The 17,452-nt window shown below is 40.1% G+C and overlaps 1 protein-coding gene across 1 annotated transcript in view; it reads left to right on the top strand.

The window, feature by feature from the left end:
• LOC146988046 (A-type voltage-gated potassium channel KCND3-like) overlaps positions 1 to 16,472 on the top strand; it is a 92,664-nt gene extending 76,192 nt beyond the window's left edge. Inside the window, exons 4-7 of the mRNA XM_085777675.1 lie at positions 8,497 to 8,598; positions 13,150 to 13,242; positions 13,849 to 14,111; positions 15,397 to 16,472. Coding sequence (XP_085633801.1) covers positions 8,497 to 8,598; positions 13,150 to 13,242; positions 13,849 to 14,111; positions 15,397 to 15,634 — 696 coding nt within the window. The 3' untranslated portion in view covers positions 15,635 to 16,472. The remainder of the gene's footprint in view (positions 1 to 8,496; positions 8,599 to 13,149; positions 13,243 to 13,848; positions 14,112 to 15,396) is intronic.
• Positions 16,473 to 17,452: the final 980 nt, after the last annotated feature.

The raw sequence follows: 17,452 nt of genomic DNA, 5'->3' as shown, positions 1-17,452 counted from the left end.
TACACTCACCCAGTGGGCTTGACCTTTCCACAGGGGTAGATAAGAGTGTTATTAAGTTAGAGAGCAGCTGCTGATAGCTAATTGAGGAGGGAAAAAGTCTGGTTTGAATCAGATTTTTTTTTTCTTTTACACAATTCAAAGGCAATGAAGCAAGCCCCTCTTACACCTTCATGTAGTCCAGTTTGGCTCCAGTCAGGTTGAATCTCCTGAGTGAAATCCATTTGACCAATAAGCGCTGAAGTAGCAGAGGTGAGAAAAGGGTGAATAAATGATTTACAATGCTGGATTGGGGATCAAACTAGTAACAGTTTCTGGTCTCAAGTCGGCTCCTCTGATATTTAATGTACTGTAACTGTAAGCCTGTCAGATGTTTTCTATTCAGTTTACACACGACTCCAAAGAGCAAAGACGATTCTCAAGTTTTAATGATACTGCAGTTATTTTCAAATTTGATAGTAAATTTATGAACAGCTGGTGCAGCTTAGGTCTGCTCACTGACTACTGAGTATTCTTTTCAATGTCATATCAATGTTTATGAATAAAGAAACAGTAACTGTTGTATTGATGTATTTTATTATTCAAGGTTTTATTTTTGATAGTGAGAGATTTACTTAATAATCACTATAGATTCAGGTAACAGTCAGTCTATGTTGCAGTATAAAAAGTACATTAGGAGCAATTAATGCAAACTTGATAAACAAAAGTTAATAAGTATAACAAAAGTCTATAAAGTGAGATGTTTCCCATTATAATCAAGAAGCATCAACTTTAATTTAGATACAGTAAATGCCTCAAAGGCAGATGAAGCTGGTTGTGTGAAGATCTCAGGAGACAGGTTTTCGTGACTCACCATGAAAAAATTACAGTGCGTCAAAGATATTTTTAATTTGTTGACTGGCTACAGGAGTCACGTAGCTTTGTAACATTCAAATATGCAATATCAGCAACAATATCAGCAATTTCCTGAAGGAAATTGTTATTTTTTTCATTCTTGGTGGTGGTCTAACACCATGACAGAATAGTAAAACTCCTCAGTAAAACACACACTAATGAAGTTATTTTACCATCAGCAGCTCCTCGGGTTCAGCCATCCCATTAAATCAGTCAGAGGGGAAACTCTGGGATACAATACCTGCTATAAATGAAGATTCATTTACAAAAAACATTGTTGAGCTGCTAAATGGAAATTAAAAAGACATAACATTTTGTTGAGGCTATTACAGTGTGGTCATGGAGGACGCCCTCTCACTGGAAATTCATTGCGCAACTGAACGGACCAGAATCAACATTTTATAAGCAAAACACCTAAATGTTTTTTTGTTGTTGTTGTTTTATTATGGATATAAAATATATTATATTAACCCAACACTAGACTTTGAATGAACATGGATAAAGGATTAAGTCCACAAACCACTAAGAAAATGTCAGAAGTGATCAAATCGAAAATGATGAAAAGCTACTAAATGGGCTTATTATTATTAAATAACTCTGAGGCTCAATACTGCAGTCGTACTGCAGTTGTTTTAAATTATTTACTTCAGATGGATAAGACCTTGTTTATCCAGGAGTATATTTTTATTTTGACTATACTCAATATGAGGAGTAAAATAAAATATACTCATCATATCTATGCCTATAATAAAAAAAATGGGAATATATATATATACATAATTATATTATGTAAAAGTGTGAGGTATATTTTTGACATCAGTATAACACACCAACACACTGTTATAAATTCTCCAGAAAGGTATATTTATGTTTCAGATTGACTAATTATTAATCGCAGCTTTAAATACTTTGTTATCTGCACAGACAGGATGCTTTGTCCATCCAGTAAACTACACTATGTAGATGTGCATAGGGAACCTGGAGCTCAGCATGTAGCACCTGCTGGACTGGTCTGTGTAATTATCTGTTCCTACCGTCTAGTAAATACCTAGAACTGAGGAAGTCATAAATGAGACATTTACCGTGCACATGTGAGCTTCTTATTGTTCACCACTGACTGCACATAAAACTCCTCCTATAGTTGTGCTCGTTGTTTTTTGAAATTAAGGGGAAGAGAAAAAAAAACAGGAGATGTGTTGTATATTAACCCTGTTCATCCTTTCTCCCTCCTTTTATTACTGCATCTCTCCTGGCCTTCTCTTCCTCTCTCGGTCTCATTCATCTTCATCCTTCTCTAACAGTCGCCAGCTCCAGGCTCCCATTACAATTATGTCGTCATCAGGGGATTTGACTTTACAAAAAGGCCCTCGTGTACCCTCCATGGCTTCATAGTCAGAAAATAGAAAGTGGAGAATCTCAATTGGATTTAATGATAGTCGTTCCCCACTAAATACTGCAGTGTGTGTGTGTGTGTGTGCACCTCAGTGTAGAGCAGAGTTTCTCCTCTTAATGTTCAGTCACCCACAGAGGGCTTAACTAGCCAGAGGAACAACCCCTGATACTAATGTGCCTAATTCCCTGACAAGGCAAAAAGAAAACTCCCCCAGAAAAAGATGACAGGTTTCTTTTTCTTTTCCTCTTTTTGTATTATTCCTGCACAAATCAGCAGCACAGCATATTCACCATCAGTGTGTCGGTGAGTGTCGAGGCAGTAAATGGACTGAGGTCACGCCGGTAATGGGACAGCAATGTCCAGTGGAGCCGCACAGAGATGGCAGGCTGTCGAGTGGGAAGAACAAAAAGACCCACAACCAGAAACGTGAGGGCAAAACAAGATGACAGGAGAGAGAGGTGCAGAAACAGAGGACAAAGGCAGGCAAAAAAGAAAAAAGAAGACAAAGGAAAGTCAGAGAGAGGCAGGATAGAGAGAGAGAGGCTGATTGGAGAAAAGGAAAGAAAAAAGAGAAGGTCTCTATGTGAAGTAGTTTCAAGGCTCACTTGTCTTGGAGGTGAACGTTTCAGGCCTTTTTTCCCTAGAAGGCTGCACTCTGGCTCTCCGACTGTCTGTCTGTGGTAATGTTGGAACATATAAGCTTGATTTGCTCGGTCGACCAAGACCGCAGATGAGAAGGTCGAATAATGAGAATCCATCATCCCTGGACTTTGGACAGGGTGTTGAGGAAGCCGATTAGGACGGACCGCCTCTCAACAGACCGTTACTTTAGTTAGTGTGTTCAGCTCAAAGTTCTTCAGCCTTGAAATACTTCAGCGTCGGCCCTAAGGAGCCATTTATCCTTACACACGAGTTTGTGAATTGAATGAATACTAATTTTGGAAGATTTTAAACTACAATTTCATCTTTTCTCACCGTTACTCAGTATAGGTTTGAAAGGTTTACACACATGTACCATTGGTTTGGTAGGAATTTTCAAAGTTTTTAAATTTGAACGCTTATTTAACAATAGTTTTGCTAAAGGCATTAGAAAATGATTTAGAGTGACAGTAATGTTTTTCAGCCCACTACATGAAAAATTACTTATACATAAACACTAAGAATTTGGACACTCAGATAAAATGGTGAACAGTAAATATAGTGTATTATGGAAGTAATTTCATTCTCACACAAACAAACACTGTCAAAATAGACACATAATCACCAAAGAAAGACCAGTCTCCTTTGTCACCGCTGTTCTCTGCATCACTTGCTGAATTATGTTCAGAGGCAGCATATCTTTTGAGTGAATGAAATGGTACATTTATTAACAGCAGCATAGTCACAGTCACAGGCATTCACACACAGTTGTTTTTGTGTTGGCAACAAAAATGCTTTGGGTAAGTTTAGGGACACATCATGTTTTGTTTTGTTTTTTGTGAAATATACTGTCAATGGAAAATCTCTGAAGACACAGAGCCTTAATCCAGGCCACAATTTTTTTTGAACTTCAACCAAGAACTGTTACAGTCTAAGGCCGCACTCACACTAGGCAATCGTACCGTGCACAAGCACGTTTGCCCCCTAAAGTCCAGATTCCATTGCTAGTGTGAGTGCAAGTGTTCCGTGCCTGAGTACCGTACACTTCCCTGGCCCGGCACGGTTGGGAGAGGTGTACACTTGGTCACAAATGCGCACAAGCACGTACAGTAACACGCTTTGGATTCGTTCTCCACCACGTTTCTGCAACCGCATGTAAACTACAGTCACTTAACGATTACGTCGTGCCATGCGTACGTCAACACCGCTAGCTAACATCGCTTTGAATAAACTTCAAGATAACCATGACAACCGGTCAAACAGTCAAAAAGCGCCGTTCTTTCTGCAGTCAGAGTATGCGCACATCCGCCGTGTTGGTAAACAAATTATCCCTCTAATCAACGTGATGACGAATGTGTCGGAGGCAACTGTGAGCGGGGGCATTCGTGCTTCAGCACGGTACGGAACAACTGGCCCTAGTGTGAGTGTGCCCTACATGTAATGTAATGAACAAATTAGTAGTGACTGATGTTACCTGGCCCTCTGCGTTGCGTTTGGGTACGACTGCCCCAGGTGGGGTTTGAACCCAAGTCTCCTGCACGGCGGGCAACAATGCAAACCGTTTTGCCAAGAGGTCAGTGACCACTTGGCAGTCTGGTTTGCACATCCTTTATGGGTGAGTGAGTGCACCCGGACCCTCCATTACACTCACCTCCGCTGAACTCATCCGGGTCACAGCACCACTGTAGCCCATGTTATCTTATAAAAGAGGCCTAATCAGATTATGATGAAATGGTGACTGTAACATTGTCAGTTGTTCTACCTGCTGTAGCAACAAAATGAGCTGAGACAAACTGCTGGTGACAGATTAGACGATAAAATATATTTGTTCCAACAAATCCCACAAAAAGACCAAAAGCTTCAGTGACTTTGTCCTAATGAAAAGTACAGCCTGTAGCCAACGTCTGATACGTCTCACTCTCTGTACCTCCATTGTTATCTGGAAACTTTGAAGTACATATCAGAACACAGTGAACTGGGAGAGACATCCCATATTTTCAGCCGGCTAATTTAAGCAGCCTGAGGATTGATTGGTTCATGCTACTGTAGGTGACGTTATTTTATGCTTCTGCTTTCAATAACGGCAAATTGAGTGTCAAACTATGAACAGTATCGCCACTGTTTCCCCAGACTGCTCAACTTTAGACATCACAAGTGAATGTGGTCGGACCACAGCTGATGTTACACAAGAGTGTTAAGGTTTTCAGCCACTTCAGATTAATTTACTGATAACAAATACAAATGGAAAAACTATTATTTATTTACAACGTTTTATTAAATGCTATTATTGCCAGATTGTGGATTTGACAGTTGAGTTAAACTTACACTGTAAAAATAAATTTGCATGAACAATTATAATTAAATGAGTTCTGCAGTTAATAATTTTGCAAGTTTTAGTGTTCAAATGAAAAATTCAGATTTTTATGTCAAAGTAGAATTTAGGATTAAATTAGAATAAAATCAGGATTTGAATTTGAACATGACAACTTAATTTTGTCTCATTAAAGTTTAGAACAAAAGTTCAATTAAATGGATTTCAGCAGATGGTGACCTGGAAAAAGCTGGGTTTACAATACAGTATAAAAATGGACACTGCAATACTCAGTTGAAAAATTTATATTTCTTCCTGCCGGTGAACTAATATTCGTCCCCTTGTGTCACCTTTATCGGTCATTCGTGGGCTTGATTTTAACCCACTGGGACTGAAACGCTGCCACAGTGCTTGAGTCTGGCTCTGAATGAAATCAAATCTGCCGTTGTCACGGCTCGAGACTTCAGAAAGAGCCCAAAAATTTCATTAGATTGCAGTTAGAGTAGAGGTTTCCTAAAACAAGAGCTGGGCTCAATGGACCATCACAGAAGAGTGGATGCTCAACAGAACATCAGTGCTACCACTTACAGAGCTCTTGCACTTTCAGAGAAATCAGAATTTGTTATTTTTCCATATTTTGCCTCCTTGAGTCAAGAAGAGCCTTTGATCAATAAGCAGGAAGCACATGACAGCACTTTTCACTTTCAAATTCATTCACTCTTTAACTAGAGCTTCGAAGAATGAAGCCCCCCTCCCCCACCACCACCACCACACACACACACACACACACTCCTCTGTCTTGACACACTACACACGTACGTACACAATCATTATTATTACATCTCAGTCTCCAGCATTCCTCACACATTCACAGGTATCTACAGTCTGACGGACAATTTCTGAGGCATCCAAACTAATTCCATTACTTTTGATTCATGCCTGGGAAGCAGAGATTGCTCCGTCTGTCTCCTGTTTCTGAAATGCATTTATGGAAGAAGGAGAAAGCAGCTAGACAAGGTTAAAGAAGTCTCTCACTTTACCGTGTCCAGAAGCACTCGAGGTAGTGGGTGTTTGTTATGGACTCGTCCCAATGCCCTGTCCATTTAAAGAAATTCCCAATACGATTCTTCTCTTATTTCCTGTTTGTCTCTCTCTGTCTCTGTTCTGTTTTATATTTATTGTTTAAAGTGTTTGCTACACAGTTTAAAGTTGAACACAGGCCTCTTTTTTTCTCCCCAGCCTTTGGAGTGTCAAAGAAACTGATAAATGCTGCAAACAGGCTTTGAAAAAGGAATAGGAAAATAATTCATTTTAAATTCAGCAGGCAGGTGGATTGTCACAAACCCCTCGGCCTCTCAGTGGCAGAAACAGCCCTAATGCAGTAAACTGTCCATTAACTATTAGCTGTGGGTCTCATTTGCTGACAAACTACATCGGCAACGGGACTTGGCTTCATGTTGTGTCTTGATGCGTGTCATGTTATTTTGTCCCAAGTTTCAGCAAAGTTCTTGTTGTTTCATTTTGGCTCATGATCAATGGTGATTGTTTTTGGCCTTGTCTGAATCCACAGCAGCATCCATGGTCCCTAGGATCAGATAGAAATGTATTAGACTGAGGGGTCCTGCAACATGTTTCAAAAATTGCATTTTCAAAGAGATATTTTTCATTATTCATTTGGATCCTCATTAGTTTGAGTTGGCTAGTCTTCCTGGGGTCCACATGAAATTATGATTAACACCCAGCAGCAGTTAGACTGTATCTATGGAACAAGATCAATGAAAAAGAGAAATTGATGTAGAAGTGTCATCCAAAAGAAAAAAGAAAAATATTTAAATCTGAATCAAAAACACACAGAATCACACAACGTGTGTTTGCAGACACAGTTGCAGTAGCTATGCAGATTTCATCACTGATTGATCACTGGTGATGAATGAAAATACCATGGTCATAATATGAGAAAAATCTGATAAATCCCATTTTTGATCAATTAAAGAGACAACGAGGAGTTTTGGAAAGTGAAGTGTTGAGCCTCCACGCGCACGGTGAAATTCTTGGACCGGCGCAAGACGGACGTCTTGCCAAGAATGTTTTCATTCATCAAGAATGAAAGTCAGAGGTTCGAAGACGATCAGATACCGTCGTAGTTCCGACCATAAACTGCGTTTCGGCGGCGTTATTATCATGACCCACCGGGCAGCGTCCGTGAAACCACAGTAGGAAACGCTGGTCGGCTCACCCAGCATTTCCACCACTAATTATAATAACAAAATAATGATAGAGACAAAACGATATATTTATCAAAAATGGACCCATTAACAAGTGTGGGTAACATAGATTCATCCACATTAATATGAGACTTTTTTATTGTTGCAGAATTTTTCGTTCTGCCGCTGGAGAAACCCCTCGTTGTCCCTTTAATCAAGTTTTGTTGCCTGCACATCAAGTATACAACAAGAACACAGGTTTCAAATCTTCTGATGTCTTTTTTTTTGTCTGGTCAACAATCAAAAACTTCAAGATTTACAGTGTAAAATAAGTTATCATGAGTTACAAATGAGTTTTCTGTTGATTTACCACTGGATTAATCCAAAATGTATTTTAGCTTTAGTCCTCATGATCGTTTGTCTGACCTTGGCCTGTTCTCCATTGCCTTGGAGAGGCCCCTCAGTTCCAGTTAAGATCCTATAATATTCTTGATATTTTAGACAATACCGTGCCTCCAGTTTGTGGCAAAAGTTTGGAGAAAGTCAACTCTTTTTTCACTCCCTGAAACCACCTGGCTTAAATTATTTACAGAGTTTGGTGTGGAAGAACTTCTCTCCTACACAGAGCCTTGACTTCAGCTCCATTTGACACCTAAGGAGGAAACTAATTTCACGTCAGGCCCCATTGCACAACATTACCACTGCTCTTGTGAATGAATGGGAGCGAATGCAGCCTGCAGTCAGGTTAAAAAATCTTGTGGAGAGATTTCCCAGAAGAGTGGAGGTGGTTATAGCAGCACATTAATGCCCACAGTTTTGGAATTAAATATGCAGAAAGGGACATATGGGTGTACTGTTTGGTGTCCATGTATATTTAGTGTAGAAGTAGTGATCGGGTAGTGTAGAAATCTGAAGGAGTAATAGCAGTGCAGTAGTAGTTGTGAAGATTACTACCAAGTGAGTTGGCAGATTCTCACCGCTGAATAAAGCGTTAGTCATACTGTGACCTCCCGCCCACCCTGTCTGATGCTACAACCTCTTCTTCTTCCCACGTCCAGAAAGCCAGACTGGCCAGGATAAGAATAGCCAAGTCCGGCAGCGCCAACGCCTTCCTACAGACGAAACACAATGGAGTGCTCAACGAACTGCTGGAGCTGAAGGTGAGAAAGACCTCTGAACCCTCTGAACACAACGAACCACCAACAGCACAGTGGCGAGATCATTACTCGGAAGTGACTTCAAATGTGTTCATTAAAAATTACATGAAAAAAAGGCAGATTGTAATTCAGTATGGGAGATTAATCATATTGTTTCTTGTCAAACGCCCATCTACTAATTATTTCAGTTCAGTGCAACTCAATAGCTTGGAAGCAGCAACTTCACATCTGCAGTGCACACACACTATTATCCACACACACACACACACACACACACACACAAAAAATGACTAACAATTACTGCCATAATTAACCAAAGGACAATTTAAAAGTCATTTAGAGGCTATAAAAGAGCAGCAGAAGTTGGAGTCATTACATTCTTGTTATACAGAGCAGGGGTGATAGCAGAGGAGTTACGCCAATAATCCTCCATGCGAGTGTTATCAGCGTAATCACACAAAGTACTTTACCTAGCTGTCCTCAATCCTGGACTTGATTTAATCCATGTCTATGAAAGTAGCAAGCTCACACAACAGAGGCTGTTTTCACTTTAGTTGCTTGCTCAGTAGTTTGTGCTGATAATTAGACTGTTAGCACATTAAAACAAGCTGCAGTAAAGTTGAGCAGTGAGGCCACTATAGGACACTATAGCCTCACACACTCCTGTTCCTATAAGAAAACATGTTTCTGTCTTCTTTACCATGGTAAACATGGTGTTTAAAAGTAGCAAACATTTCCCTTGTTCCCATTAACCATTTATTTTAAGTCGTTTTTAGGCCTACATGTTTAATCACTTACTGTATCTGTTGTTTTGTGCTAAGAAGCTACTGACTGCACATACAGAAGCATACAAGTAGTTAAGAAATTGTTCATTTCATTTTGAAAAATACACTTTTTTGTCAGGAATTACAAGCCTAACTAGGCTTATACAGCTAAAACTACTGTAGCCAGTTAGCTTAGCCTAGCAGAGTCAGTCACCAACACTACTGTAACTTGAGGGCACTTTGAACTTTGAAAAGGTTAGCTTTTCCCCTGCTTTCACTTTTTATGCAAGGCTAAGCTAGCTCCTTGTTTCTCCATACTTATAGCACTGCCATGAGACTGGTATAAACCCTCTCATCTAGCTATGCAAGAGGACAACTAAAGCCTATTTTAAGTCTAGCAACTCCTTAAATGACATGCTCCTCCTTTTACGTCCACCTGCAGACATCAACCGCCCAAGCACTATGTTCTACTTCAATTTTTACTCGCCCGCTTTTTATTTTTTTAACTTGTCACCACCATGGAAAAATGTGTTTGGTAATGCATGAGCAAATTGCCTATATCCTTCCCATCCAGTCCATCACTCTTGCTTTCAGTCACACACTCCCCTTCTTGCAGATGGTTACTAAAATCCATTTGGATCTAATCGAGTCCAGTCTAAAAGCTCATGGGTGTCTGGAAGTGGTTAGAATTATCATATAAATGCCATCTGTGAGTGCTGAGCGACCCCCATCCCTCTGTGTGTCTGTGATGAGGCTGCCAGCGTCCTGGCGCATCAAATTATGGTAGTGTCACCGCTGCCTGTCAGTCAGCCATGCTGCGTAGGGCTAGGGTGGGAGAGAGTGGGGATATGATAAAATGACTGGTTCTCTCATAACCCATAGTTAGATTAGAAGTTCACTGCTGGTCTCTCAGTTTTCCCTGAAGGCTTTTTTTTTTTTGCCTGACGGTTATTTATTTGTTATCCAGATCTCAGGCTCATTATCATAGGGTGATGTGTGAATAATCCTGTTAAGTTTTATGATAGCCTTGTATGAAAAAGGCAGCACAGCTTCATCCCTTTAGATGCTGTTTACTTAATTTTCACTTTTCACTTGTCACTTTTCAAGACTTCTTCATTTTCTCAGACTGGCTGCCTGACATCTCAGTTTTGTTTTGTTTTTTTCAAACAGGTCCAGTGGTGTGTGTTCACTGAAAAGAGATAACCAAACCAATCAGATCTTTGCAAGGACATCAAATTCCTGCGCAAATACCAGAAAAATGTCAACAAATGCTGATGAGATCAACTCATCTATGCGAGTAATCAATGGGCAATATGGATAAAATCCTCTGTTATGAAGGGGTCCTACATTTTCTGGCTGGGAAATCAATTGAGAGACTGACTAATACAGCATTAAGTTCTTTATCATTTAACCATGAAGCAACCAGAGATATTGAAGGGATTCCTATTGCACCACAGTATTACACTGCGATGTATGAAAAGAAAAAGTCATGTCACTCACACTTAATGAGTTATAAGTCTACTTAAGAAAATAATAACTCCAATTGATTGGAAATTCAGTCTCACTTTTGGTATACAGTATGTTCAGAATATTACTCAAGTACAATGATCAAAGTTGGGCATACTGTGATCAAATATTCATTACATACTATCAAAAAATAATTATGTCACCTATAAGCATCAAGTATCATACAATCCATTACTTTCCTTACTCAGCTCAAGTAAAGGTGTCTTCAAACAGCGCCACACCCCACACTTACATCTTTTGTGTTTAACATGTATAGAAATGAAGAGGCAGAAATTGTGCTTGACAGGCATTACCATTTGGAGGGATTTACTGACTGTCCGGCAGCAGTGAGCTTAGTCGCCTCTGTGACTGCACACAACTCCCCACGAAATCCCAGTCTCAAAGAAAAGTGAGCCAAGCTAGCTGGTTCCTGGACCAGTCTCTCCATGGGACACACACTAAACTGATACCAACTTCCCATCAAGCTTCAGGTAAAACACCAAACAAGTATAGACCCCCAAATGACGACTGGAGTGCTACCAGGATGAGTAACTTTGTATTACCTTACCCTCATATTTCAATTACGTCGTCTGATGAATAGTAATGATGCAGTCGTGACTACTAATGCTCCACTGTCTTCTGGAAGTAACAATTCATTCAAGTCAGAGGTCTGCCCATAAAATCTGTTTTAGGAAGAATTTTCCTGGTTGGTAGGGAATCTTATTGAAGATGTGGGGAAAGAATTGTCTGGCAGCATAGGAGAAACATTATTAAAAGGTCTATCTAATATAACTCAACACAAAAATATCACCATCAAAAAAAAAAATCTGAATACCGTAGACTGAAACATCCAAGCTCTGGGAGATAATGCTGGAACATTAATCGGTCCTGGATAAAAGTTTTTTGATTAAGTCCTTTATTTGTCAGGTACTTAATTCACTGTTTGAGCCAGATAGAGAGACTTATCCTTTTGATTATTTTGTCTATACGATAATCCTTTTACATTTTTAATCACAATTCTTTATATGGTACAAAATGATATGAACTGTGATAGATTTTATGCATATTGCCTATTATGAATCACAGTCGAGTTATTTCATATGTAACTGAATAACCTGCCTCATTTCTTATCAAGGTAAGAGAAGCTTCTTCAGTGGCCTCGTCTTAACAATTAGGTTAATGCAATTGGGATTACATTACTCATGGATTGCAGCTTCTTTCTTACTCGTTGAGGACTTTGAGCCTGAACATGTCTCTGAGCCAGCCTCTATAGCTCTAGATCTTGCTATACAATATCTTTGACAGCACCTCTGCCAGAGGGTAAATCCACACATTGAGACATCCGAGAGCGCACTGTTCTCGCGTTCACATCGCTGTATTGTTCATGTGTCTGGAATCTGAATGAAGAGTCCTTGGGCTGAATCGCCTCCTACCCAAATCCTTTGTGTAACAGTGTGCGCTGCGGGGAGAGAATTAATTTGTTTTCAGTTTTCATGTTATTTGGCAATTGTGATTACTTTGAGACGAAGCTGAATTGGAGCCTGAGCTTTGAAACCAAGTCCCATTTGGAGAAATACCAAAAAAAAAAAAAGGTTCTATAAGTTTCTGTTTCTGCTTTTCTCTACTCTGCTGTTTTTACTTGTCCTGAAGCTTCATACATCAATAAGTGTTCAGCTGCCTGAAGGATCAAATGACTCTCGCTGGTACCTACTCAGATAATCAAAGAAGAGCTGGCAACAGCACAGTTTAGGTTTTTTTTATGTTATTAGTTAAAATAAACTGTAAGAGGAAGTTGTTTTGCAGCGTGCTTACCAAACCATAGGCAATAACAGTACTAATGACACAAAAGATGCACCGTAGAGAAAATAAATGAAAAAACAAACCACTTGCCAAGGCAGACCTAAAGCTGAAGGATCAATTCACACCGAGCAGAAATGTGGTCTGTTATGTGACTAATTGGCCAGTAAATTATTTGAAAGCCAACAGCAGGAGTTGTCGGATACCTGCTCGTAATGGAAATGAGAGTGAAATCAACGAGCACAAGGCGAGATAGTTCAGAAGAAAATGAGGGTACATGAAGCGAAACGGAAGCGTCACATGGCTGACTTTTCATTAGCGATGACAAAGTTTGTTTGCAGATTCTTCTGTAAATATCAGAGTCAACACAACACAATTTGTCAACACAACCACTGTTTGTGTACGTGTGTTGTGTGTATGTGTGTATGTACGTGCGTGTGTGTGTCTGTCTGTGTGTGTGTGTGTGTGTGTGTGTGTGTCTACTCAGGGTACAGACGAAGATGAGCAAAAGCTGAACAAGTCCATTTCTCTGTTAGAGAGCCAACACCACCACCTACTGCACTGTCTGGAGAAAACCACTGTGAGTGCACCTTTCTCTAAACCCACTATGTCTGTGTATATATTACACTTGCATATAAACTTAATCCAGGTATAAAGTCATTCACTTTCATCAAAAGGACTGAACCATTATAATAACCACATATACCATCCAAAAGTTGCCTTGTCACGAGCTTCTTCTTGCTACTGTTTTTACCCTTGAGCTCCCAAATCCTCCACAGCACATCTAAAAAGAGTCTGCAGGGAGTTTTATGAGCCCCAAAGATGTCGATCATCGTGACAGGGATATTTTCCTGCTTTGTGCTCTAGAATCGGTTGCCAAAAATGATTCACAATGTTTACATGACAGTTTGGCACTTCTCACGAGAGGCTGGGTGTGAACAGAGGTTAATCATCAGTCTTCACACAGGGATTTGGGTTTTGTAGCTGTGCAGATTCCTACTAGTCAGTCAAAAATGGTAAATGGGCTCCGTGCATGAGTCTGTGAATGATGCCCGATTATTCAAGTCACTGTTAATTACTCAACTTAGGTGGTAGTCTATTTGTTAGAATTCATATCCTGTATCGCTTCAGGCTCTATGTACTCCCTGTTTTCTATTCATCCAGTCACTCTCTTTCCTCTCTCCAGGCTCATGAGTTTGTGGACGAGCAGATATACGAGCAGAACTGTTTAGAAACAGCGCTGCAGACCTACCCCTCACGCAGCCCCTCCATATCCAGCCACAACAGCTCTGTGGGAACCTGCTGTGGCCGCAGGGTAAAAAGAAACACTCCCCTGCCTAATGCCAGCACGCCCACCACCGCCCATCCCATTCCCACACACCAGGGCCCCCTGCAGGAGCTCAGCGCCATCCACATACAGTGTGGCAACCCCCCGTCCCACGGCGCCAGGTGAATCTCAACAGCAGGAACTCAGAGAGGCACTGACGCCAGCAGCATCAAAAGGGAGACAGAGGCTGAATAATGCCAACTTTATGTTGGGGAACAACTGAGCTGCCCACAATATTTACACTCAATGTCGAAATTATGGAACAACACACTTTCTCTTTTGCTGCAACAATTATTTTATACACCAAGGTTTTTTGCTGTTACGTTTGAAAACCTTGGTAATAATGTGTCTTTTTCAGAATATTCAATACAATATTATAATAGGCTATTTACTGTATTTATTTATTTATTTATATTGTATAACGTTGAGTTGAAGAATCCAAGGAGGTGGTAACTGTGCAGAGTTTATTTGGTGAAGATCTGAGGATGGGCCACGTGTACTGATTTTCACTGCAAGAGGAAAAGATGAATGACATTAAAACAAAATACTTAGATTGCTGCGAGAGATAAATGTCAGCCTCTTGTTACTGCAGGTTGTCTCCATGTTAATGGTTAATGTGCTGTTTCTCAAAACTTTGGTTGGCACAAATAAAACCCTGTTGGTTTCCTATATCACTGGACAAAACCAAAACTGTTAAATGTTGAATACAACTGGTCGAGTAAGAAAAATGTCTCCAGTAATTTGGATGAACATACTTAGGTGCAGGTTTAAAAAGCTAAAGTGTATCATACGATGTGGTCACTAGAGGGGGCTGTAGGAACATTGTGCAGTATAATCTGTAATGACACTTAATTAACATACTGTAGGAATAACATAATCCCTCTCCATTTCGGTAGCGGTCCCTTAATTAATTAATTAACTGCTTACTAATAGGCTACATGAATCAATGTGTTTCCTAATCCTAAGTAATACATAATAATGATTGTTAATATATCTGTAAACAGTTAATTAATGCTTAATAATGTACTAACTAACGTTAATTAAGGGACCCTTATTTTAAAGTGTTACCTCAATTTCTTTAATTAGAATTAATTAGATTCAAAAAGTTAATAGTAATATTTTAAAGCAATGCTTTTAATTAACAATAACAGTAGATGAGAAGTTCAATGTTGACAGTAATTACGAAATAACACTAGTTTAAAAGAAAAGATGCTGTAGAAGCTATAAAATACAGTATGTAACGATTCAGATTCATGGGATCCTGTGAATAAGATGTAAAGAGTGTTATCTAACATATGACTCAATGTAAAGTCAGGATTACCTGTGTTTCATCACAGCTCAAAACCTGGTTACACTCTCTTCTCTACATATTCTTCATAGTCTCCCTCTCTCTCTTTCTTTCTCTAGTCGATCAAACCTCAACCTGAAAACTGACGACAGCAGCAGGATCAACTGCAGGGGTGGCCGAATCACCACGGCGATCATCAGCCTCCCGACGCCCCCGGCTCTGACCCCCGACGGCGACGGCCTCCACGGGCCGCCGCAGAGGAGGCCGCCCCCTCCCCCAGGCCTCCCCCCAGCCCCCAGCATCCAGACCACAACAAGCTCAGCTGGCACCAACATCGTTAAAGTCTCTGCTCTGTGACTCTCTAGGCGACGGATGTGAGTCAGCACAGCAGGAGAAGTAAAGAAGAAGAAGAGAGAGAGGAGGAGGAGGGGGAGAAGGATGGACAACAATGGACGCACCATGTCCTGTCTCACAGGTGTCAACAGGGAGAGCGCTGTTCTCCAGAGGAGTCACCGGGTGATGTTTGAGAGAAGACGGCTGATGTGGAGACGTCACTGAGGTAGAGGATTGTAGATAGGTGAACCGAGAATCACGCGCTCGTCTTGTCGTGTATGTACAGTAGATACGGACAGAATCGCTGCATTTCTAATAGTTTCTAACAGCAGGACAGATGTTTTACAGCAAAGTACTGTGAAAAAGATGGAGAGACATTGTGCAACTAGCATATTCGTACATCAGCAGATGCTACAGTATCAACATGCCACAAATTTACAGTAAATTTAAAGTGAATTCACGGTGAAATAGTGAAAGGGGAGATGTTTTCGTTTAAAATGTGTTTAAAGAAAGACAAAGAAACGTGTTGACTGTGTTGACTTGAATTTGATTGGTCTTGTTTGTGTTATGTGTCGTTTGTCTTTAGTATTTTTGAGGGAGAAAAAAAATTGAAAACTGTTCATTTCCTTACGGCATCATTTGAAAAGTCACAGCATCCAATGCTAATAGTTTGATGTGTCAGACACTGAAGAGAGTTGGAGGTCTTTGTTTTTCAAAGGACGATTGTCTCCGTTCATCACGTCAAAGACTGAAGCCAAACTGTGCTGTTTAGTTCCTTCATGTTTCAAAATTCTGACTGGAGAGTGACTGCAGGAGGGTGAGGCAGCCTGACACCGTCTTTAAGACATCTGCTGAGGTGAAACAAGTCTGTGGTTCTCAACCTGATGGTCAAAACCCCCTGAAATTAACCACAGAATGACCTTCAAGTCAAGGTTTGATATTTTCATTAAAGGACAAGGCCACTGTGTTTCTATTTCCTGCCGTCAGCAAATCACATGAAGAGACCAACCGTGAATTTCAAAACGTGCTGACCTGTGTCATGTTTCCTTTTTTTTAAGAAACAGTTGGGAATTGTAGCAAACATATTTTAAACTGTGTATTTTTAGGGACCATTTTCAGCTGCAGATTCATAGAAAACCTGTGCTCATCTTTATCAAAATTGATGCAGGCTCTATGGCACACAGGCCGCAGTCTCTGGCTACAAAGAGGTTTAATTCATTGTTGGTTTTGGTCATAGGATTTGTTAACAATAACAAAACAATCACCTTATCCTTTAAAGAAATTACATGCAGTATTTTTTTACCATATAACAACAAAATCATGTGTTTATGAATGTAATTTGGTGTTCTTTGTCCTGTGGAAAAATAAAAAGCTGCAAGGCGTCCTCCACACGCCAAACTATTGTAGGCGGAGAGAGAAAAATTCGACACAATGACAACAATGTGTGTATTCCTCTTGAGCATGAGTGGGCATGTTAGGTACTGAGTGCCAAAAAGGTTGAGCACCACTGTGACAGCAAACAGGAACAGGGCCAATTCATATTCAGTTCAGTTTTTTACAAACTAAAAGACTAAATTTAAACATGATGATTTTTGATTGTGGAGTTTTGAAATGCACTGTGATGGCTGGAAAAATATTTTCTCTCTTTTTCTCTTTTCTGCCTTTTTACCTTTGTATGAACTTTAAAGGGACAACGAGGAGTTTTGGAAAGCAAAGTGTTCTCATACTACATTTACCATGAGCCTCCGCGCGCACGGTGAAATTCTTGGACCAGCGAACAATGTTTTCATTCATCAAGAATGAAAGTCAGATGTTGGAAGACGATCAGATACCGTCGTAGTT

The sequence above is a fragment of the Trachurus japonicus genome, chromosome 5 (assembly GCF_045865225.1).
Source record: "Trachurus japonicus isolate A0001 chromosome 5, Traja_1.0".
NCBI classification, from domain to species: domain Eukaryota; kingdom Metazoa; phylum Chordata; class Actinopteri; order Carangiformes; family Carangidae; genus Trachurus; species Trachurus japonicus.
This window is presented reverse-complemented; position numbering and strand designations above follow the sequence as displayed.